Source organism: Plodia interpunctella, chromosome 15 (assembly GCF_027563975.2).
Source record: "Plodia interpunctella isolate USDA-ARS_2022_Savannah chromosome 15, ilPloInte3.2, whole genome shotgun sequence".
NCBI classification, from domain to species: domain Eukaryota; kingdom Metazoa; phylum Arthropoda; class Insecta; order Lepidoptera; family Pyralidae; genus Plodia; species Plodia interpunctella.
Genome location: NC_071308.1, coordinates 7,129,120 through 7,152,503, shown reverse-complemented (window position 1 = coordinate 7,152,503; position 23,384 = coordinate 7,129,120). Strand labels below are relative to the sequence as shown.

The window sequence follows — 23,384 nt, the reverse complement described above, 5'->3', positions numbered from 1 at the left end:
TAATATGCGCTTACATCACTAATATCCGTGGCTTTGTATGCTAATATTTATACATCTATACCTATGGTTATTACTAATCTTTATCCTATATGCATCTTAGCATTCATGTATACTGTGCATGGCGACCCAGCCTTCGTCCAAGTTTGAACTGTACTTGAATTTATTTTTTGAGTTGACTTCTGTGACGCAGAGTTTGTGTTATCTGTCTATACATATCGGTGAATTCTAGTGCTATCACCAACACAAATGACTAACTTCTCAAAATTGGAGAACTACTCGTATCCAATTTACGATTATAGTGTGCATTCCTATAACAAATTAATTACTAGTTATTACTTATGATACGTTGTATAGCTATTTCTCAGAAACTAGCCTCTTTAATATAATACATTAAAGAGGCTAGTTTCTGAGAAATAGCAAGTTTGCAAAATAGCAACAAAAGAGCTATAATCGTATGCTTATTATCCCGGCCGCGTACTTGGGAAATCCACAACGTTCGCAGATGGTGGGTTGTTTGTGATGCTAAACCTGGATTATGCGGACTGTATATGACGTCACGCCAGAGTATCCGCGTGACATTTCCAAAGGTCAGGATTTCGAGAGCACGAGTGCAGAAAATTGTACAAGACGGTCCAACGATCTTTTTGTAATGCGTATTTATTTATATACTCAGGGTAAAGGTCGGTGCTAGGTAACCAACCTTGGATGATATTAAATAGATTTTGATTTCGACGCACTCCCGTATTTATTGGTACAGTTTCTGCATTTAACTGAATAATACTGATCATTTACATTTAAGATTTGTGAAATAAATCATTTTAAAATAATGGTATAGTTAACTAACAGGGCAGATTAATAAATATTTTTTTATGATTTCGTGACATTAATATTCTTTTTTTTATTCAATTCTAGACAATTTTTATTTAGTTAATTGATGACTTCCATAAAATTCGAAAATTCTTTGGCAATCAAATAAAATAAACTTTATTTTGTTATTCGCGTTGTTTATTTAATACGTTAATTTGAAGCGCTGCCCACTCGTGTTTCCTCTTCGCTGATTTCGCGTTCAAATAATGACGAATGTGTTTTACAAGCGGAGTATTGACAGCTGGCGACGGGCCAGAATGTCGCGAGTTGTTTACGACACATCTTTATCAACTATCACGTTGGCTGCACATAACTAGAGGAGAGTGGATCGCGTTTACAATTCACATGTTGTTCATATACTCATAGATTAACTGATACAACAGATAAACAAGTGTCGGGCCAAACGATCAAAGGAATTTGATGATTCTTGCACTTTATTTTTGGACATACTTGTCTTTTATTTTCATTATTTGAATCGTTTAACCTAATTATGTTAATTGCTAGTATATAAAGTACTAGCCACTAACGTCATTAGGTGGATATACAAATCGCACTTATCAGGCATTGTAGTTAAACATTTATGAGCAGGTGGTCTGCCTCCTGGTGAATAGATACACGATATTTAGGTACGTCATGAAACATTATCATGTAGTTGGTTGTCGGCGTTTCAGCAGTAATTTTGCTCATATAGTATTAATTGCCCGCACGCTACCGTTTTGTAGCAGCGGGCGTTGCAGCATCTCATTCAGAGCCTGAATACGCGTCATTTGTCCTCTCAAATAGAATGCGCCAGTCTCCTTTGACCCTTTATGCTTACAATTTCCCGTCACCAGCCACCGATGTCGCTAAAAACATGTAGACGCGGTAAGATCTACTGGCTCTTTCAGCAGCTTGAACTAAGTATGGCTTGTCATCAGACAATAAACTTTCATTGAAATTAATGAGTGATTAATAAGGATAAAATGTTCAAACAAACAACGGATTTGAGAGAGAGCTTTATGAAAATCCTTCTCAGAATCATTTCAAACAGTTTTGTATTATGCATTTCTACAATCAACATGTTTTTCAGAAAGGTCGGTTATCCATTATTAATTTCATAAAACAGATTTTTCTTGCAAAACAGAAACGTAAATGACGCGTTTTCTTAGGTCGTAAATATGTCTAACCTGAGAAAAAAACCGGAGCAGTGCAGATATTAGCGAGAAAGCGCGGAGATTCCCTTGAATGTGGTCCCGCCATTCTGGGACGGAGACATCATTTCTCTCGCGCCAGCTGCCAGACTATGAATGTAGGCAGTTAAAGTGCAACCCTTTCGCGTCTGCCAAAGGCCCTCTTTTCACCTGCACTTCACTGTACCTGACCGGCGGCGCACCTGGCTACTTAAAAAGCATTTCTCATGTCTACGAAACAGGATTTAATTTGTGTACGTTTTTGAGTTGCAAGTTATAGTTGCAAAAGTTGTATTGATTTAAATTGATTTGAAATTTACGTTTTTTATTGTATCTTGGCTTTTGTTAGATTTAGATCATCAATAGATAAAGCATATGCAAAACGTTTTGATCTTTTATGTATTTCATTATGCCAATACACCATTTCTCACGCTACTAAATATCATTTCAAGTACCAATTTCTCTCCATTCGAGTTCTGAAAAGTGTAGATATTTTGGTAACTTTTTCTTGAACACGTGGAGAGCTGAAATATCGCCCGTGACCTCCCGAGTGTAAATCAATTTGTCCTAATTCAATATAAGAAGGAAAGATTAAGGGTAAGAGAGAACCCTTGATTCTCAGACAATAAGACTTATTTTCGAGTAACTTGCAGTTTCAATGCCGACAAAATATTCGCCACTTTATTGCGATATGATAAAGAACCTTGAAGAAGTAAGTATAAGTACTTGTACCTTGGATACAATTGTGTTCCCGATCTCTTTCGAAATTATTTTCTCATTGTATTATTGCTTTGTCTTAAAAGCAATCAAGTAATGAAAAATGTGATATTTGCTCTGGTTTTCTAATGGCATTATACACTGAGCTTCTTGTATTTTAAAATATTAATGCGCTAGAAACAACCTCTAAGGGCATGCAATGATTTTATCAGAGTAATGCATTTTCAATACGTAATTATTAAGGGTTTCATTTGACAGAGTTCATTGATTTGTTGCGTTATGAAACATGAGGTTATTGTGTTGCGAATATGATGTATATCATTTAGTAAGTTCTCTAGTTAACTCTGTAATGTAATAGCAGTTGACAACAATAGGTCTGTCAAGTAGGCTCGGAATAGTGTTAAGTGTCCGCAGCGACACCAACTTGAGAACTCGCCTGGCTCCGACACAAGTTTATCTTGGCCGGGCCAGTCGTCGGCGCCCTACTTAGCCGTATAGAACTTCCCAGAAGCCAACTTATTCTGGAACTTTGTCGAGACGTGCTCTGCTCTGATAAACCTAGGTTCACAAAATCGAGCCAGATTTTATTTTACAAACTGTTTGGAAATAGTTGAAATGTTCAGGAAAAATCCAGCTTTACTGGCGTGTTCCAAATTTAAAAATTGAAAGCGGTCGTCTGTCAAACGCAGTTGTTTTACCTACAGTACCTAGTTGAAAAATGGGAAAACAAATTTTATTTTTAGCTTTCGACTAAATAAGAGTTTGACAACAGTCAAAGATCAGCTCTTTTCTTTTTGTATGTTAGGCATTTTCCATTTGCATAATATTAATTTAGGTGTACAAAACTTGTTTCACAATTAATAAAACGACACAATGTAGTGATTACATCAACTTACTAATAAATAAAATAATTTGTTTGGGATGTATTGTAGCGTGCGTACGTTATTTCTATACATAAATAGGCTTCTCACAATTCAGAATGAAAGTTCTGTAGCACACAAAACTATTGGGAACATAATGTCACGTAATAATAGTGTTTTGATTACACGATATAAAAGTCTATCGTATTCCCTTATTGGCGAATTCTCCAAATGAAGTAAGTTTACCTGTTGATATATTTCCGAGAATAACAAAGGTTTCTCTGCCCCAGTTCACGACTTTCTTTGCAACTCCATTAATTATTCGCCAGGATACAGAAAATTGCATAAAATATTTCCGTTAGCGCTCTGTTACGTGGTGACTAATGATAGGAACGCGATACGTAAAATAACCATGCTATTTCGTGAAATATGGTTTTTATTCCGTTGCGAAAGCTTGGAAAATGAAATATTAAATTTGCTCCTCTCATGATAATATACACATATGTTTTGCTGTTTGTTGTGTCGTACTTGTAGTTTAAGGTACTTAATATGTTTATTGTTAATATGAGTTTGGTGTACTTAATTATGTTTCGATTCGGTTATTTTTTAATTTCGGTTGTGAGTTGTTTAGTCAGTGAATTTTTTATTTAGATAAAAGGTATGTGATGTCGTCTAGTTGCTATAAATCGTCGGAACGTTTGCGCGGTATTTATTTCATCTAAAATCCTCGCCTGGGGAATTGAACTCTGCTTCTACCCTTGCATTGACGTCAGTGACGTCTAGACATACGAGGAAGACCCGGGACAATGCACCCTCACAATTAAATACTTGCATATCCAATAAACTGTTCATTTCTCTGCAAATAATCTAAGTTTTAAACTTATCGCGCGCGGCGCTGAATATTTCGGCAATTCGGTACAGCTTAGGGCCAAGGTGACATTACAGAGGTAATAACTTCGAGGTTGAAGGGATCTAAGTACGGGGCAATGACCTCTCACCCCTAGTTTTCTTAACGCACCCGAGCTTGGGTGCACCCTTGGTCGGTTTTAGAATAATTTCATATTAAATATACTGCTGACTGAAATAGAGTATTCAAGTTTGGAACAAAGTGTTATCGGGAAATAATTTTTTTGTTGATGAATTCTCGTATCATTTCCAAGAAAAATGGTTTTGTATTTCACTATGAAATTGTTTGAACCGGCCAAGGTTGGGAGTTAATTTGGCCGTTCTGTAACAAAGTGCTTCCGTTCCGTTTAATTATGTGATAAATATGCAGGTACGACATAATTGATTAGGCAACCCACCTGACCTGCCCTCATTTTTACACACATTGTTACGTAAATTTTTAATGAACTTGATTTGGGTTCAGCAAATGTTTTACCTGTGGTTGTTCAAATCAAAACATTTGTATCTCTCCTGATCATTTTCCCCGTTATTTCCTGGGCCGAGCCGTACTATGTACAAAAGTTACTAAAACTAATAAAATATGTTTGTATGTGTACAACGGAAATTAGGAAAGCAATGTGTCACCCTCGTACCGCATTGAGACAGCCATTTCTCTTGATAAAAGTGAATGGGGAGGTCGTTTGTCAACAAGTACTGTTAAATTCTTATCTGCCAGATATATTTCGTCTGTACGTGTGTGTTAGCAAGGCAAGAATGGAGGACTTTCTTCAAAAGTATTGTATTCTCTATTGTGATCTTTGATGTTTACCTGATAGAAAAATCGTTTGGATGCTAACAAAACTGTGATCAGAATTAGCACATGATATTGACCTCTTTGATATTCATATCTCTTGGCACGGGAGGGACCTACCTACTAACGGGAATATTGGAGGGTGGTCTTTTTTATGGGCCGCGCTACCACGTTGGATTTATTAATATTGCACGGAGATTATTTATGTACAGCCGTGACTAGCCATGGAGAAGCCGAGGAGAAATTGCGTACTTGCTATGGGTACTTACGGGAACGACCTCGTCCCACCTGACCAATTTGGCCCATACCCTACCCAATTTACCTCTGTGACATAATAGTAACAATGAACAGGAATGCTAGCATTTCGCGAATTCTCCTTTCATGTGAGAAAGTCGGCCTCTTGTTAGATCGCTCTTATTTGGCTCGGAATAACAATCGACCCAAGGAAAGGAAAGGTTTCAGTCCAAGGACTCCTGCAAATTTAAATCAATACATATAAAAAACGGTAGAAAAAAAATTTTTGTACATCGAATACATTTACACAAAAATAAAATTAGCCGATATAGATATAAAAAACCTTTCTATCTGTATGTCTGTCTGTTTGTACACGCTAATCTTCGGAACTATTGGACGGATTTGAATGTAACTTTTTGTTATATAGCTATTAAGGCTGGGCAAGGTATAAATGATTTTGAAAACTGGAACACTTGATGGACAACAATTATGGTACTGTTAAACTATAGTAAATATAGAAATGACGCCTTAACAAAAGTTGTTCAGCCTGATTCATCATTTTCTGTTAAGATATAAAAATCGAAAATCTGGAAACCTGATGTAGACCCATGATGGTACAGCTAAAATATAGGAAATATACAGATGACGCCCTAATAAAAGTTGTTTAGTCTGATGAGAATTTCCTGTTCATGTATAAAATCGAAGATCTGGGAAGAGTCATAATGGTCCAGCTAAACTATAGGAAATATAGTTTTTCAATCTGATGAGCATCTTCTGTATGTATAGGTATCGTTACGCTTTGTCTGTACAATTAAATTTCTGTATTAATTTTGACTCCTTACCAAAAATTGTTCGTCCATGCGAATGAAGTCGCGGGCATCGTCTAGTATGGAATAAAAGTTTAATAAAAGCTATTTGTTGAGCGCACACGGGAAATGCGTTCAATAAATCACTCCAATTGTAACGTAGCCGTAATGGAAGAAAACCCTTGAAAACGAAAATAATATAGGTATAAGTACTTAGAAATATTTATTTCAATATTTTATTTTGTATGTCGTTTTATATTTGTAGCCAGTGTGATGTATATTTAATGGTATATTTCTATATAAGATAGGGTAGTTAGTTTTTTTCGCAAAAAATAATATAGGTATTATATAATTAAAAACCTTAATCGTACAATAAATTGACGAAGTCGGGCAATGTCACGGACAACCACGTGCTTGCGTTTCCATGATGTGATCTACAGCTCTCATTTCACCCCCGTGAGCTTGCAGCCCACCGTGAATATTTATAAGGCTGACTCCCACTCGAGTCGCTAATACGGATTTATGAATGAATTCACGATATATAGATTTATAATCGAGTTTTGTAGCTCACTCGAAATTGGCTAAAATAGTTTTGAAACGAGCTTTTCGGTAATCACCATATTTCGTGTATTACAATTGTATTTTAAGTAGTGCACAATTAATATAAACGATGCAGTATGGAACGGTTTAATGCGTTATATTTTTATGCCGACTTTAAAATTTTATGAACTTGGATGTGATTATTTGGTAAAGCGAAATACTAAGCGGAACAGCGTCGTTACAAGACCGTATATTGCCCACAGAAACAACCATTCTCGGAGTTATCCTATTCAGTTTCGTGTGTGTAATCAAGGAAACTATTTACATTTGGCAACAGTCTTAATGTGGTTGTGTTGTATACCATTCCGTTGCTAGCTTTCAGTCTATTTCCCGTGGGGCGTCATATGACAATCGCTCAATACAAATACTAGATGAAATTCGTGAAACCTCCTGATATGATTGAGAGCCGTACGTGTTAATCCCTTGTGGTTTTTCTAAAAATACGCCATTGGTGCGGTTTTGGTGTACATAATGTGCTTTCTAGTGGGTCTATTTCCGTACCTGTAGGCACGTTATTTGTGTCCCACTGCACAGAGCCACCGGGCAAATAACATAGCTTTCAACTACCTGAAGTGGGAACGCGCTAGGGGAATTTTCTCCATATTATGGTTGACAGCTCATGCGCATATTACCATCCAATCTTTTGCTTGTCTGATTTTAAATTGAAAAAATATTTTAAGCGTTTGTGTATAAATATCACGTAGTCAAAACTATCTTTCTTTTGTTTCAGGGTGGTTACCCGGCTAAATTGAAGAAGGTGCTGATAGTGACGGCACCCCTGTGGTTCAAGGCTCCTTTCGGCATTCTCCGGCTGTTCGTGCGGGAGAAGCTTCGCGAGCGCGTGCACACAGTGAGCGCGCCTCAGCTCGGCTCGCACGTGCCTCGCGCCAGCCTGCCCAAGCAGCTCGGCGGACAGTTGGAGCCGGACCACGCTGCCTGGTGAGAGATGAGATATATCTTCTATCATAGTTGGCTGTAATGTAGGAGTATCCTAATCCTATCTATTTGGATTCTACAGTTTAGAGTAGCGCGAAATTTCCATAAAAATTGAGCTGTCCTTTCTGATGCGGGTAGAAATTCTCGTGGCGAGACGAACCTGGAATTCTGCTGTTGATTCTGCTGAACTGCCTTCAAGGCATGGCTAGGCTAGGACTGTACTTAAGAACCAGAAGCTAGCTTTTGAGCTATCAGAAAACTCTGTGACCTGTCTATTTCCTTTGAGCTAGTTTCTTACTATAGTCTTTTAGAAGACAACTGAGTCTACGAAACTTCTTTTTTGGGTCAGGCGTATTTATTTATTTATTAACACACAAAACAGATTACAATACAATAATTGATCAATTACAAGCATTTGTTGGTATTGTACTAAATTATAATCCAATGAATGTTTGCCTAAAAGCTTTTAAACATAATATTTATAATATACTATTGAACACTATTTCGTGAAATAGAAACTATATTTCGCGAAACACTTATATATTGTAATTCTATATTCGTATCTTTCCCCTCGTATTTTCTAACACAGAATCATTTGGGTGTTATTTTATTGCGTCGTAATTATATTTAGTTTGGAAGATAAGGTGTTTAATATCTGAATAAAACTGGTCTATTCTAATATTGGTTCTTGTTTCCAGGTTGGAACACTGTAGAAACTGTTACACGAACAATATTCAGGCATCCAAACTAGACGGCATCGACGAATATGTAATCAGCAATCACATACCCGCTGTCAAACCACAAAATGGTGAGAACTAATATAATATGTAGAATAGGTGAAGTGAAATTAAGTGTTATATATGGCTTAATGTTATAATGGTTACTTTTATAAAATACGTAATGGAGCTTCGCTTCCATGGGAATATCAGGCTGAGAAACGTACCGTATATTTTATTTTAGGTTTCATTCTACTCTCATTATCATTCAAATTTTAACAAAAGAATTGTGAAACTCCCGTGGGAATTTCGGGATAAAAAGTACCCATTCCAGGTTATTCTACCCGTGTACCAAATTTCATAACAATCGGTGCAGTAGATAATACGTGAAGAGGTAACAAACATACTTTCTTTCGCATTTAATAGTTGGGATTGGCATAATCTGTGCTGGGTTAATATTAATTTTGTAAATGCTTAATTTTGTATAAGATTCTTTCCTCTAGACATTTGGCGAATAGCGGTCGAAACGCTCGTCTGTATCACCCACCCGAATGTCAAATTTCATCGAAATCCGTCCAGTAGCTCTCTAGTGTAAGAGTTTCAAATATCCTCACAAACTTTCACTTTTATATTACAAGTAGGAAGTAAGATTACGTATGTTTTTATATTAGAATGGTTATTTTTATAAAAATAAGCAGGTCTTATGTAAATATTATATATTTATTTTATAGGTACGAGAATGGTTACTTGTCACGCAAAAAATACATGCATGGCTAATTATGATAATTAAGCGCGATTGTAAATCTACCTAATTAAAGTATTTTTATTGTAAAGTAAAATTGAATAACATTAATTTTATGATAATGTATATGTAAATAAATAGCTCTTTGATATCATATAATCATTACAACTTGTTGATAGGTTCTTAAGAGCTTGCTTAGCTTCACCTTTTTAGAATTCCTTAAATTTGTTCAAATCCAATATACTATGCGCATGATTCCTTGAAATAAACCTGAAGTAAATGCCAGTTTAATGTATCTGGCATTTCAAACATTTAGCTATTCACCATGAATCAATAACAATAAAACATTAAAAGATATTTCTGTCCGCATTTTCAACCTATGAGCACGATTTGTTTACCGCAATAGTATTTTAAACATGATTGTGTATTGTTTCAGGTATAATAGATCGGGCGGTCGAATGTGACATGACTAGCGACCGCGCCGCGCGGACGGACACCGCAGACATGCACATCAGCGGGGACCCGCCCTACAACTGTGACCATAGCCCGCTTAGGTACCAGGATATATCATTACGTAGTATAAAACAAAGTAGCTTCCCGCTGTCTGTCTGCTCCTATGTATGCTTAGATCTTTAAAAGTACGCAACAGATCTTAATGCGTTTTTTTATGGATTAGGTGTTAAGATTTATATGTATACAACATGCACAACATTGTGCCCGTGCGAAGCCAGGGCGGGTCGCTAGTAGGTACTATATAATTACCATACAGGTAAAGATGGCCTTCAAGTTTTCCAATTCTCATCTACTCCGTAAGGGATAAAGTCCGTGTCTCCCTGGTGTTACAGGTATCCACCTCCTTGCCTGCTTGATAGGAACAGATGGTAGGGTTACCAGGTTATGCACAAATCGTACTCAAATGGACAATAAACCTATCCAAGCAATGACTTGTGGTAACCTTATGCAAATTATCTTGTACAAGGATTTTACACGGGTATATTACGCCTATGTGTGAAACTAACGAGGAGTTGTCATATCGCTAAATAGTCGTTAAGCGAAGTCAGAAATGAATAGAATAAATTTTTCACAATAGACTGTTGAAATACTTAAGTCCTGGAAAATTATGTTCCTCATTGGAATACACGTTCGCATATTTAATTTGAATGAACTATTACACTAACACTCCGTGTTCAAGTATGTCTGATGACTGTTGACGCCATTCAATTTACCCAAAATCGCAAATTCGCCCCTATTACCGTGTTATAGAGGTCCAAGCAGCTGACTTTATAAACATAGATAAAATACAAAGACTAAATCCTTTTCACTTTGCCTTTTACAAGATTCGGAAGAGACAATTGCCAAATGAAAAAAAAGAAACAAAAAATCCAAGAAACATCAGTAACGTCAATTTTGCTACTGTGTTTGTTGAAGATAATGAATTTACTTTAGAATGCTATACCACAAACTATACAATACTGCCAGTAGCTTTGCTTAAAAAAATATGTCTTTTGAAGATGCTCTGTATGCTCAGGACTCAAAGGTTGGTTCGTTTCAGGCACTCACACGGATACAATGGCGACGTCAAGGGCAGGCATACTAATTCCACGGATGACGACGATTTAGATATAAACAGTGAGTATATTTATCTTCAATCTTTTGTATAGTCAAATATATGTATTTATGAGAATGGCTATTTATATATTTTGAAGTGTAGACATTCATTGTAAATTTATCCATATTTCCAAGACTGACACGCTAGCGATTGTGTAAAAACAGATCTTAGATGATGAGTCAAAGAAAAGCAAATTATGCTAACAGATAATTTGCCTTTCCCGAGCCATTAAGTTGAATTCCAAAAAAGGTTGCTTTATATTAAATGTGTACCTATCCGTTATTAAACGGATTCGATCCCTATTGTCAGAATATCATTTTTTAAAGTTGGTTAAAAATTAATTCCATGCCGATAATTTGTACAAATACTGCCTAACATTGTGCGAAAAAAAAAGTTTACGAGTGACATGTGTCTTTTTGACTAGTTATTATTTCTGTATATTTTTATATACTTTTACGTAGAAATACAAATTATTTATACTATTTATGAGTTCAGATAGACCAAAATTGGGTACGTCCTTTCTTTTTTAATAAAGTAACAACAAATATCTCAAAATTTGTACATGGTTTAATTGTTACGTTTGTATGTCGAATTTATTGGTTGAATAAAATACGCATTTACGCGTTATTATCGAGCCACGTCTAATACTCGTCGAACCCTGTTTTTTTCTGAATCCTAAGAGATTCCTTAAAATTCCAACAAAAAAGGATGTTATGAAAACATGTAGCGCAGAGTAAATCAGTGGATTTAACGACTGTGTGCTCCGAACCATATCGAGGAGCGTTAAATTGATTTTATTGCATTTGTACATGGGCTTGTATAGTGGATATGTTGCGTCTTGTGCTGCCGGCTCTGTTGTGTTGTGATTGCCGTTTCATTCCATTGCACATTTTGTTACATATGGTTTTTAAAGTGTTCAGAATGAGAAAATATGCTAGAAGTGTTCGTTTGTTTTTGCTTGTTTGTGCGATTGTTGCATTACTGTTACTGTCGAATAATGCAAAGGATAATGTTGGTGATAGTCAAGCGATTATGATTTTGAAAGGTTAGGTAAATAAATCTGATAGTTGTGTTTATCTAATTTTGAAAGATTTTGAAAAAGCTTTCTTCCTTTCACTTATATGGGTTGGATATGAAAAAAATATTAAAAAAGTTATTTGATCTCCTATACAAATTTGTAATACAGCTGAGAGAAACTTGAAAATGTACATACATTTAAAAAATTAATATCTATTTTTCATTAAACTTGATATATTCCATGTTTTGAGAATATTTAAAAAAAAATTGCTGGTGTTTGAAAGTCCACCTTGAATACCTACCTAACCTAAGTTTACGCGAAAACGTACCTGAAAAGGTGCAGATTCTGAATAAAAGTTGGATTTTGAAAACCCTAGACGGTGATTGGCCCGGCGCTGACCAGTAAAGTTGGCTAACTAGTACTGCAACCACTGCTAGTAAAGCAACCACTTCTTTGGATGGGTTCTTTGAAATCTTTGGGTACTTATTTTTCTAATTTCGCTTACACCGTAGTGTCATCAATAGATACCATTATTCAGAATTAATTTCTTTTTTCTTGAATCCCAATAACCGCGTCGCATCGAACTATCTCACCCATATTGTATCAAGTAAAAACGTTAATATTACTTTTGTGAATGGAACGAGAGAGCACCTAGTTTAGCTTCCGGGTATGTACGTAGCGGTGTTGTTTGTTGCAGCGCGCGGCACGTGGTCGTCGGGCGAGGCGTCGCCGACGTCGCCGGCGCTGTCGGACGAGGAGTGCGGCGGCGGCGCACGCGGCGAGGCGGCGGGCGCGCTGGCGGAGCGCGTGCGCGCGCTGGGCCGCCGCGGCCTGCACGCTGAGTACGACGAGATCCGCGCGCGCCCGCCCGCGGGCACCTTCCACCATGCCAAGTGAGTCCACGAGTAGCAAGCACTGCTTCCACACCACCTCACTTTTACATCATCACTTCGTTTATGTTCAAATTAGTTTCTTTTAGTGTTCGAACGAAATTGAACTTTTCGGCCTCGCTCGGTTTCTGAACGACCCACAATAATTGACGAACACCCATTTTTTGGCCGCAATCAAAAGTTCAAAATCAATATCTCTTTAATATGTAGATATTTGCATGACCCACGATGGTCCTTGTCTACGAATAATTGATAAACCTGCGATTATCTTTCATATTTTTAAGATGGTCCTAATCAGATCTTTTCTCCCGTTAGATTGCCGAGTAATCTAGCCAAAAATAGATATACGGACGTACTTTGCTACGACCACTCGAGAGTACTGCTCTCGCAAACTGACCCCGACGACCCCACCACCGACTACATCAACGCTAACTACGTTGACGGCTACAAGCAGAAGAATGCCTTCATTTGCACACAAGGTAGGTATTTTCAAGATATGACAAAAATCACATATGAGGTCATGTGTCATTTTTGTCACATTCAAACGCTCTATACTAAAATACACTTGAGGTCACATACAAACAATTTGTTCTCAAGGCTAAGTTTGTTCGTTCGACAGCTACTTTTAGTTAATAAATTTTTAATGAAATTTAAAATTGAATTATACATTTTTTTTTTCAAAATTTACCTACTTCCAACCGACTTAAAACTATTCTGAAATGATCTAGCTGCAATGTTGTTGCAAAGGCATGTAATACATTCTTCTAGTATCTATCATCTTCCAGTCACCTTTGTATTGTCGACTATTATTGGCGGAAGCGTTTATTTAAATTGAGTTTCCAGGACCACTCCCCAAAACTTTTGGCGACTTCTGGCGCATGGTCTGGGAGCAAGGGACATTAGTAATCGTGATGACCACGAGGACAGTGGAACGAGGTCGAGTCAAATGCGGGCAATACTGGCCCTTAGCTCCGAACACGTCCGCGCAGCACGGCGGCTTCGCGATCACTAACGAAGCTGTCGAACAAGAAGACGATTATACTGTCACGCATCTTGTGCTCACTGATTTGAGGGTAAGGGATTATTTATTTTATTCAGTTCATTTTAATTTAATCCTTTTCAGTTTTTGAACGATTGAATTGAAATCAAGACAAAAATTGGCGACAGAAAACCTACAATATTATACATGGAAAATTCTGTCTGAGGGCGAAGTGCGGGTTTGCATTTCACTTCTCACTATCGAATCGATTCGAAGTGACACGCAGTGAACCAATCTCATTGCGGTGTGGTTGTCGTTGCGTCACAATGGCACACTGTGATTGGTTAGCTGCGTCTCACTGCAAGCAATGGTGAGATGTAAATAGCAAAGTCGCACTACGCACACTGTCCGTTGGTCACGTTTTCACGACTAAACCCTTGCGTCGATTTTTATATTTGGAGGGACGTCAATGACTTGTAGTCATAGATTATGACATAGATTATTGTGATTATTGTTGTAGCAATGATCGTAGCAGTCAGTTCCGTTGCTCCAGGTTGCGCGGTAGGAAGGTAAATACCAAGTAGACCACATAGGAATAATGTTGAATGTTGCAGTCGGAGCAGTCGCGGCACGTGTGGCACGGACAGTACACGCGCTGGCCGGACTACGGCGTCCCGGGCGGCGCCGGCGCGGGGCCCGTGCTGCGCTTCCTGCAGCGCGTGCGTCGCGCGCAGCACCAGGCGCGCCACGAGTGAGTACTACACGAATTTTTCCCTTTATACGTTTATTTATAAACATTATTGATGGACCATTTATCTATTGCAGCCTTGGTGACGCATGGGCGGGACACAGTAGAGGGCCCCCAATCGTAGTGCATTGTTCAGCGGGCATCGGTCGGACTGGTAAGTTCACTTACTGATTTAATGTTATCGCCGTTCACCAGGACTGAGGACCGCCTCAGTCTTGTTCAGTGCACTATTAGACGAAGTTTCAAACAGCGTATCAGTGCATACATTAGCTTACACAAAAATAGAATAACTGTTTATAATTCACTTGAACACTTTAGTATCCTTTAGTGTAGCGTTGATATATCGATACACGAATGAAAGAACGCAAATGAGCAACCGTCATGTCTAAAAACTGAAAAGTTCGGCTGATTTCTGACCGTACAGTCTTTCTATAAGGTGAAGAACTAATTCTACTTGGATGACAAGTCGATTATAAAAAAATTTGTTTTCTTATTTTTATAGGGAAACTGAAGCTTCGATATCCATCTAGTTTCAGTTTTTCTAACTAACCGAACACGTGCATATTATTTTGTATTTTATACCATAAAATTGTGTAGAGTAGTAGTAGAACAAATTGAACGTATGTTTTACAACAATCAGTAAGGGGTTTAACACGAACCTTCGTCTCATTAATATAATTGGATCCATATATGGTGACCCTGCTTGTCTGACTTATATTCTTCTTAGACGACTACACTAGAATTATAAGTAAACCATGAACATAGGCACGTTCCTGACACTGGACATCTGCACGCTGCGGCTGTCGGCGGAGGGCGTGGCGGACGTGCGCGGCACGGTGGAGCGCATCCGGGCGCAGCGCGCGCACTCCATACAGATGCCCGACCAGTACGTCTTCTGCCACGTCGCGCTGCTCGAGTACGCGGTCAGTAGCACAACGTCCACCCACAGCCATGCGTCCCCGCTCCATCCATCTCGCGGGTTGTAATGATTGCACATCAACATCGACAGCGTTTCGCATCCCACTGCTGGGTATATGCGACTCTCAATGTTTACCTATTTCTATTGCTGTCTGGAGCCGTTTACGCCTTCCGATTTTTCTTAAATCATCAACCAATTATTATTAATTTCAATAATTAGGGAGTGAACACACTCAAGATCCCAACGTCTCCCAAGTTCTCAATTTGGCTTTTTTGTTTGGTTGTTACGCCAAAACAGAATGAAAGCTTATAACGTTCTCTAAAACTTTTCTTCTGTCCTTACTGCTCCTTATTTATTGCCATTTGTTGACCGAATTAATTATATTTGTATTGGTTATTAAAAAAATATTCTATTCTATTGGTTATCAGGTGATGCAGGGCTACCTGGACAGCGCGCAGTTGGCGGGCTTCGACGACGACCACGAGGACGACTCCGAATGAAGACTCGCGCGGTCTTTCTGTGCTCTGCTCTAGTGACAGTGACACTGACCGTGACAGCTACAGTGACAGTGACAGCGAACACAGTGCTCAGTGTTGGTTCCCGAGTATACTGCCTGCCGGAATATACTGGACCGGACTCAAATAGTGTGATTTCTTGCGTACATTTTATGGAAGCAACGATATTCAAGTGGAAAGTTTATAGTTGAATTGTGGTGTAATGGAAAGATACATTATTTGGCAGTTCAGACTCAGCATGCTGATATCCAAAATTAACATTGATTGGACCATTCTGGAATGAAAAAGCCTGGCGACCTGCGTGGTTGGTGGGTTGGCCACTAACAGACAGTAGAGAAGTTAACAATTAACATTTAAAATAAATGAACGGCTACAATATGTATGCTAGCTCGGCCTGAAGGCCTGTCTCAGCGAAGCCCGAGCTCCAGTCGCGATCTCAGCCCCGCCAAAGATTCCAGGGTCGCACAAACGAGAGATGTGTTCATTTAGTGTAAGTGTCAGGGACTCCCAGACTCGGCCGTATTACACCGCCCAGTCTTGAATCATGTTCCTGTAGCATGAATAAGAACTGAGACATCGGACATATTTCTGAAGTAAACCTCGTAATTTCAAGTATTTATTTTGCTTATTATAAATCTTAGTAACCAAAAATGTTTCCGTAATTAGAATGTTATTATTTATTTATAAAAAGAAGTATGGCTGTGTGAATTTTTCTTTATGTAGCTATGTATGTTTATATTTTTCAAAGAATTGTGGCGTCTTTTATTATTTAAATGAATATAATGGTTTTATAAATTATTCTTATAACTGAATCGCGGGTTTGATACATTTTTATACGTTGAGGTGCTGGTAGGGTAATGAAATTAAACAATTGATATGTCATCATTCTTTATAAATACATTGAATATGGTGTGAATAATCTATAATTTTTATAATCATTAAAAGTCCATGTTCTTCGCCAGTATTATATGAACTGAAAAATTCGCGCATTATAAATTATATCGTAAACTATGATTAAAATTGTGTAGATAGACTGAAATCCCAAATTTGACTAGTGGACCTTTAGCGTGGTGCCGGCGACTGAACAATAGTTCCAATGCTGGCAATAGCTCCCAATTTAAACTAAATGAAATATAAAATGTAAATAAATAAAGTATTTACCAATTAGTGAATTTATATATATGAATAGCAAATGATTATTTATTTTTCAAAGTAACCTGTTAGCTACATATCCAAGGTGAATATTTCGAAGCGCCGCGCCGTCCTGTTTCGCAACGTACATATCTCTGTAGCTGGTTGAGTTCAAATTATTTTAATTATCCTTATTTCTGGCTTCACTTGCCACGAGCAAAACCAAGAATCTCCTAATATTAAAATGCCATAGTATTAATATACTGATTCACCATCGTACCAAAACAAAATACTGTTTTGAAAAATACGAATTTTGTAAGAACTTTATTATGAGGTCAAAACAGCTGTCGCAATTGTATTTATCCATTCAAATTTGAGCTGTCCACACTCTTAAATTAAGAAAATTGTTAAAACAACTGTTGATTCTGTATCTGTAAATATTTTAATCTGTTAAAATTGAATTGTGAAAATATGGTGTGAAATAAAAACAACTTGTAATATATTCAGTGGTTGGTTTTATTTACAATAGAATAGAATATTATTTTTGGCGTGGCGTGTGTTTCTGCTTTAAATTAGGATCCGTGGATGTCGTACGACGCGACTACATTCAAATAGTGCAACAGCTTTTTTCCTTTGTGTTGATCTATGCTTGCAAGTTAGATTTGATTAGGTTACAGTTCAGAATGACAGACCCCCAGATGGAACAGAAGAAACTATACTAACATAAGCCATGGAATTAGCTACTAATTTCATGTTAAAATTTATACATAAAATAGACTAGAGTAGAATGAAATAAGCGAAAATTTAGTATCATTTTATTAAAAATCTCTTTCGGATTAACTAAAACAAATTTTGATCGAATCGTTTATTCCTAAAATTTTATTCAAATAGAGCAAATTAGTTATAATACATATACGTATTACCCAAACATTAATTTAAAAATGACATGGTACAATGAAACACATGAAATAATTCATAATACTTAAATAAAATACGTTTTATATTTTATCTTATTAAATTATTTGTATATAGTTTAAACAGCCATGATAATTTTTAGTATTGTTATTGTAAAATAAGGGTCTGGCCACCAGTCACAAGACTCGTTTATAAGCGCCCTCGGCTGGGAGGGTCATACATCGAACAACAAAGGAATTTTTATCAAATATAGTACGATGGTTCTATATTTGATAAAAAAATCTTTTGTTTGACGTGTAAACGCCGCGGTGGCACTGCGAGTTTTTCATGAAATTAATATGTACTTAATGTAATTTTGAAAGAATTTATTCTATAATTTATTTAAATTGCTTTAAATAGCTGTCTGATTTTAATACTTTCACTTAACTAAATAATTGCGATGTATTTGTGATTTTAGTCAATAAATATTGCGCTTTTGTCCCTATTTTCATTAAAATTTAAACTAAAATTCATAAAAATAGCGAATTTACTCGATAAAGCTTGCAAGCCAGTCATTAACAGTTTACTTACTTATCTCGGTATCCATTAAATAAAAATAAAGAATAAGATTTGTACTTCATAATTTAAAATAAGTATAATAAGAAGGTAGTTTTATAGAAATACTGTTGTAATTAAGTGTATAACCATAGGAACCATATTCTTGAATTTTAACTTCCTTTAAAAATATTCATATTGAAATTTAACATTTATACTAGTGTATAAATGTTTTTATGCTTATATCACAGATCAACAAAAAAGAAAATATAAGGTAATATTCCTACTCATTATTAAATGGCACATGACAAATATGATTCCTATGAATATGAACTACCCTGAGAAACTAACAGTATAATTCAAGGGCGAGCTTCGCACTAACACACTGAGGTTTCCGTAAAATCAACTTTTAAATTATGATTGGTTTTATATTTGGTATGGGTTGTAGACTTTCTCCAAAATAATAAATATGCACCTTTTTAAATAATACGTATATAATGCGTTAGGAAAATAAATTAAAAAACCAAACCAAAACTTGAGAATGTAGTACTAGTACCTAATACAAGAACCCTTTTATAGTTTTGTGTTCAAATATTTTCCAGAAATTTATACATTAAAAAACCGAAGAATTGAACGCGCTAACTGGTTCGACTTGAAAATTCTTCTAATTTGTACGAAGGGTTGGATTTCCATTTTAGATTTAAAAAATTCGCACGATATCAAAACCGCTTACAGAATTCATATTTATAATTTAATTACTTAACTAGGTACCTATAAATATTATTAAAATTGATCTTAAAATATAATGAAATTAAATCTATGATCACAATGATTTGTTTACGTATGATTTACTAATTTTCATACAAAAATAGCTTCCATATATCTGATAAATATTTATGAGAGCTTCTTTGTATCAGAAATAATTTTCTTATATTAATATTAATTTGCAATACATCTATGTAAATACACAGGGTTTATTTTTAAACACCATCCAAGTTATCACAATACTTGAAATGAGTAAAATAACTTCCACTTAACTGAATTGATTGTGAAAATGAACACAGATTTATAATTTTTTGGTATATCCCTATTTTGTCATCTAAACATGCCTGCCACAGTGCCTGCTGTGAAAACTGAAAAATTGGCTGGTGTTTTACAAATAATTTACTTACTTAGATTACGTGTCGTGGTTTTGTTACATTAATTAAGTATTCAACTTACGATAAATTGCATTACTATTTATTGATACAGATAGAATAAATAATTACCTACTTACAGAGACATTTATTGCACAGAAGAATGACTTTACATAGGACATCACATGTAGTTGAGGATATTTTTGAAGTGCCATTTCTAATAAAGTAGTTAACTTGAACACTCAGCGAAATAAAGAAGAAAATTGGACTCTATGCTCGCTTGAGCCTCTATGCTTTATGACTGACAAGATTATGAGAAAGAAAGAGCGTAAGAAGTGACCGTAGTTTAAGAGTAGAATGTAAGCACGGAGGTGTGGTTTCCCCTGACGAAGAGTACAGGCGGTAGGTCGCGACTCAGCATCTCCAGCCACGCCATGTACAGGGGAGCTGACACCGAGCCCTGCAAACATGTCCCTTTTCAGAACTGGTTTCTACATAATATAATACATGATGTACCTACCTTCCATTTCACGCGATACTAAATACTACTACTACGAATAGCCTTAAAACAGAAAGCCGTAGATAAAAGTGAGTCTTGCGCGTGGTGAGAGAATATTGTTATTTTTTATGACTTTAAAAATGTCATTTGGATGAGTTAGAGTTTAATCTGAATGAGTAAAATTGAAAACTTTCAAAAGTAAATTTATAGAAGTCTTTTTATTCAACAGAAGCGATGCACATAGGTTATTTCTTGTAACCTATGCTATAAAACATGCTGTATGTATGTTACATGATTTACGAACCTTCCTGGGCATGGGCAGAGACATGACGACGAGCCGCGCCTCCTTGGAGTTGGTGAGCAGCAGTTCGCGCAGCCGCAGCTGCCGGTTGGTCTTCCCCGACAGCGTCAGCAGCTCGGTCTCGTTGATGCACCACTCTGGAAGAAGAAGGCTTTAAATAAATAAGTATATTTTACCACCGATGTCAACCCTCTTTGGATCAACAAACTCTTTATTCCTTAGTCGTTGTGACATAGATATGGGCTTCTGGTGTTGTTTTCGTTGATTGATTTCATCTAATTACTCTGATGAGACTCTACGGAGCCTCTTAGGTGAGTATGGTGATTTCCAATGCACCAATCATGTACATCCCTTAAGGCAATATTATCTCTTTTACTGTATCAGGCAATTTCCCGCAATAATGAACCCTTTATTTTGGGAGACTAAGAGAGAGTCAACAATTACTTAAGCTCCACATCATTGGAGACGGAAAAATGAGGGTTTTACCTTCATTGGCATTATCTCCGGTGAACTTCTGTATGGTCTCGTCAAAGAGTTTCTTGGTGTCTTCTTGCGGCGCCTCGTTGATGTCCTGCACCATGGTCAGCGACGAATAGTCGATCCGGAATTTCGATAGAAGTGTCGCCATACTGCAACACAAAAATATATTTACTTGTAGAAAAATCTGCAATAATAATTATTTCTGGTGCTGTTAATAAACAGTTGTAGGGTAAATTAGATTGGACAGCCTTACTTCCTCTCCTCTAGTTCCATCTCGTGCTTTCTATTGGCCAGCGCGAAGATCCTCAGCTTGCAATTGGACCACGACGACCGCTGCGACAGGATGTAGGGCAGCAGGATGGTCAGACCACCGTCGTCGTACAGCCACCACACGTCTAATGTTCCACACTCCTGAGGTCAAACACGTCTTGTTCAAAATCGCTGCTTTTTAGTTAAATTTCGAAAAAACCAGGTCAACAAAACAAAAATTAGGTAATTACGTTCTACTCGTATAACCAAATTAAACTAAAACAAAAGTTCTGGTTATGATTAATTTCATGTGACTAAGTTCTTTTTTATTAGGAGAAAAATAAAGAGAAAAGTTAAGTAAGTGTAAAAGCAATTGCGTACCTGCTTTTTCTGGAATATGCTCATTTGAGTAAGTTGGTCTTTGGTTATTTCAGTTCCGTTCGCAGCCTTATAAATTATCTGTCTCTTGAAGTCCATTAAATTCCTGTCTTTCTTCTTATCTTTGGTATCTTTTTCTGATATCGTGAAGGAACGAGACGTTGTCATGTTAGCTAAACCTGGAAATAGAAGTAAGTCAAATATTATTTCAACACACAATAACTAATTTGTTGAAAATTATGTTTTTAAAATTTGGATTTTGTCTCGAACTCTTCTTCACTTATTTCATCTTTAAGGGAATCGTCACGTCTTTTCCCAGTATTCTAAGAGGGAAAGGTCCAGAAAGATTCCCTAAAAGAAGCTTAAAAAATACTTACTTTGGAGGTTAGCGCCACTGCTTGGCCGAGAGTCAGGCGATCTTATATCGAGGTCGGAGTCAGCATGCATGATGTTGGCTCCCCGCCGCACGCCCAACTCTGCGCTGCCGCAGCTGGTGGCTGTCAGGCCAGCGCTGGGAGCGGCGTCCTCCGCTACCGCCGTGCCATGGTCCAGACCTCCAGGTGTACGTAAGATAGCCACCGCTAACCGGTGGTCAAACGCCGTGCTGGAATTATCAAGTCAAATTAGAAAGATTACCGACTTCTATCTCACTGCAAGTCTTTAGGGGCTTCTAGTACGTAAGTGAGTGATTTTATATAATGAAGAAATAAAGATCAATTTATCTAATTAAATATTATACTGGTGCGGTCCTTGACTTCCTGCAACCTCAGGAGAGTTACGTGTAAATTGAGCTATTGTAGGCTGCATTCATATTATTAGGAATTCCTAAACATTTTCGAACATTGATGTCACACATACTGGAGCACATTGAAGTAAGCCACGAGTTCCTCTGGGGCCGCCGTGGTCCAATCGGCTTTGTAGCCCATAAGTAACACGTTGGGCGTCAGTTTACCCACGCCTCCGGCTTGCATGAGCGCTCGTGCACCCAGCTCGAAGCTGAAGCCGTGAACGCTGCTATAGAACGCTCGGACTTTGCGCCCGCGCAGCCACTCGTCGCTTGAACGAGCTCGAGCTGCCCTCTCTTTATATGTCAGTTTCCTCTGCAACAGAAATAAATTAAGTACTCATACTTTAACGTGTACAAATCGTGTAAAAAAAGAGAGGACACAATAACGTGCTACGTGTTTTATGTTCCTCTGTAGCCCCTCTGCTTGGTAGAAAAAAAATTTAGATTAGACTAACGTCTGAAATATCCCCGACGATCATGAGCGAGCCGGCCTTGGTGATGAGGTTGCCGAGATCCACCAACGCCGGCCTCGTCTGCGGAGTGCCAGCCAACACCAGCAGTTGTGGCCAGTAATTCTTGACGTGCTCTCCGGTGCGAGCCAAGTTGTGAGCGCTGGAGAGCGCAGTCTTGTACATCTGGGCTTGCGTGCTGCTGCCCCAGTTTACATCTGGCAATGGAAATAATTATAATAATCCCTATCCCAATGCATATAATATGACTGAACATTTTCTGAAGGATTCCGTGTAGCATCATAAACCTCCCTCTTTACTTCCCATCAGGCTAGCTTAAGGTCACTATTTCTTGGAAAGTATAATACGAACTCCCCTTTCACCTTTGAGGAAATAGTAGTTTAAAATGTTTTCCAGAAAATCCGGATTTTTTAAACCATTATGATTCCGAGGAAATACTGGCAATATGCCAGATGGAAACAAACTTCCTCTTGCGTGCAGTGC

At 37.4% G+C, this 23,384-nt stretch overlaps 2 protein-coding genes and 1 long non-coding RNA gene across 5 annotated transcripts in view; 2 read left to right on the top strand and 1 right to left on the bottom strand.

The window, feature by feature from the left end:
* Nucleotides 1-17,658, top strand: part of Ptpmeg2 (Protein tyrosine phosphatase Meg2) — a 43,095-nt gene extending 25,437 nt beyond the window's left edge. For all 3 annotated transcript variants that reach the window (XM_053756134.1, XM_053756133.2, XM_053756135.1), the window contains 11 exons: nucleotides 7,680-7,888; nucleotides 8,584-8,693; nucleotides 9,780-9,897; nucleotides 10,896-10,972; nucleotides 12,668-12,863; nucleotides 13,176-13,339; nucleotides 13,704-13,933; nucleotides 14,454-14,590; nucleotides 14,665-14,741; nucleotides 15,353-15,510; nucleotides 15,935-17,658. In XM_053756134.1, coding sequence (XP_053612109.1) covers nucleotides 7,680-7,888; nucleotides 8,584-8,693; nucleotides 9,780-9,897; nucleotides 10,896-10,972; nucleotides 12,668-12,863; nucleotides 13,176-13,339; nucleotides 13,704-13,933; nucleotides 14,454-14,590; nucleotides 14,665-14,741; nucleotides 15,353-15,510; nucleotides 15,935-16,006 — 1,548 coding nt within the window. In that variant the 3' untranslated portion in view covers nucleotides 16,007-17,658. The remainder of the gene's footprint in view (nucleotides 1-7,679; nucleotides 7,889-8,583; nucleotides 8,694-9,779; nucleotides 9,898-10,895; nucleotides 10,973-12,667; nucleotides 12,864-13,175; nucleotides 13,340-13,703; nucleotides 13,934-14,453; nucleotides 14,591-14,664; nucleotides 14,742-15,352; nucleotides 15,511-15,934) is intronic.
* Nucleotides 10,983-12,514, top strand: LOC128676165 (uncharacterized). Its single transcript, XR_008405368.1, has 2 exons — nucleotides 10,983-11,462; nucleotides 12,347-12,514. It is a non-coding gene; the product is annotated as an uncharacterized LOC128676165 (long non-coding RNA).
* Nucleotides 17,659-18,813: 1,155 nt separating the features above from the next.
* Nucleotides 18,814-23,384, bottom strand: part of NKCC (sodium potassium chloride cotransporter) — a 28,065-nt gene continuing 23,494 nt past the window's right edge. Inside the window, exons 14-21 of the mRNA XM_053756127.2 lie at nucleotides 22,887-23,098; nucleotides 22,503-22,744; nucleotides 22,022-22,248; nucleotides 21,648-21,823; nucleotides 21,271-21,428; nucleotides 21,024-21,166; nucleotides 20,541-20,674; nucleotides 18,814-20,197 (exon numbers count right to left, since the gene is read on the bottom strand). Of these exons, the coding sequence (XP_053612102.1) occupies nucleotides 20,084-20,197; nucleotides 20,541-20,674; nucleotides 21,024-21,166; nucleotides 21,271-21,428; nucleotides 21,648-21,823; nucleotides 22,022-22,248; nucleotides 22,503-22,744; nucleotides 22,887-23,098 (1,406 nt within the window). The 3' untranslated portion in view covers nucleotides 18,814-20,083. The remainder of the gene's footprint in view (nucleotides 20,198-20,540; nucleotides 20,675-21,023; nucleotides 21,167-21,270; nucleotides 21,429-21,647; nucleotides 21,824-22,021; nucleotides 22,249-22,502; nucleotides 22,745-22,886; nucleotides 23,099-23,384) is intronic.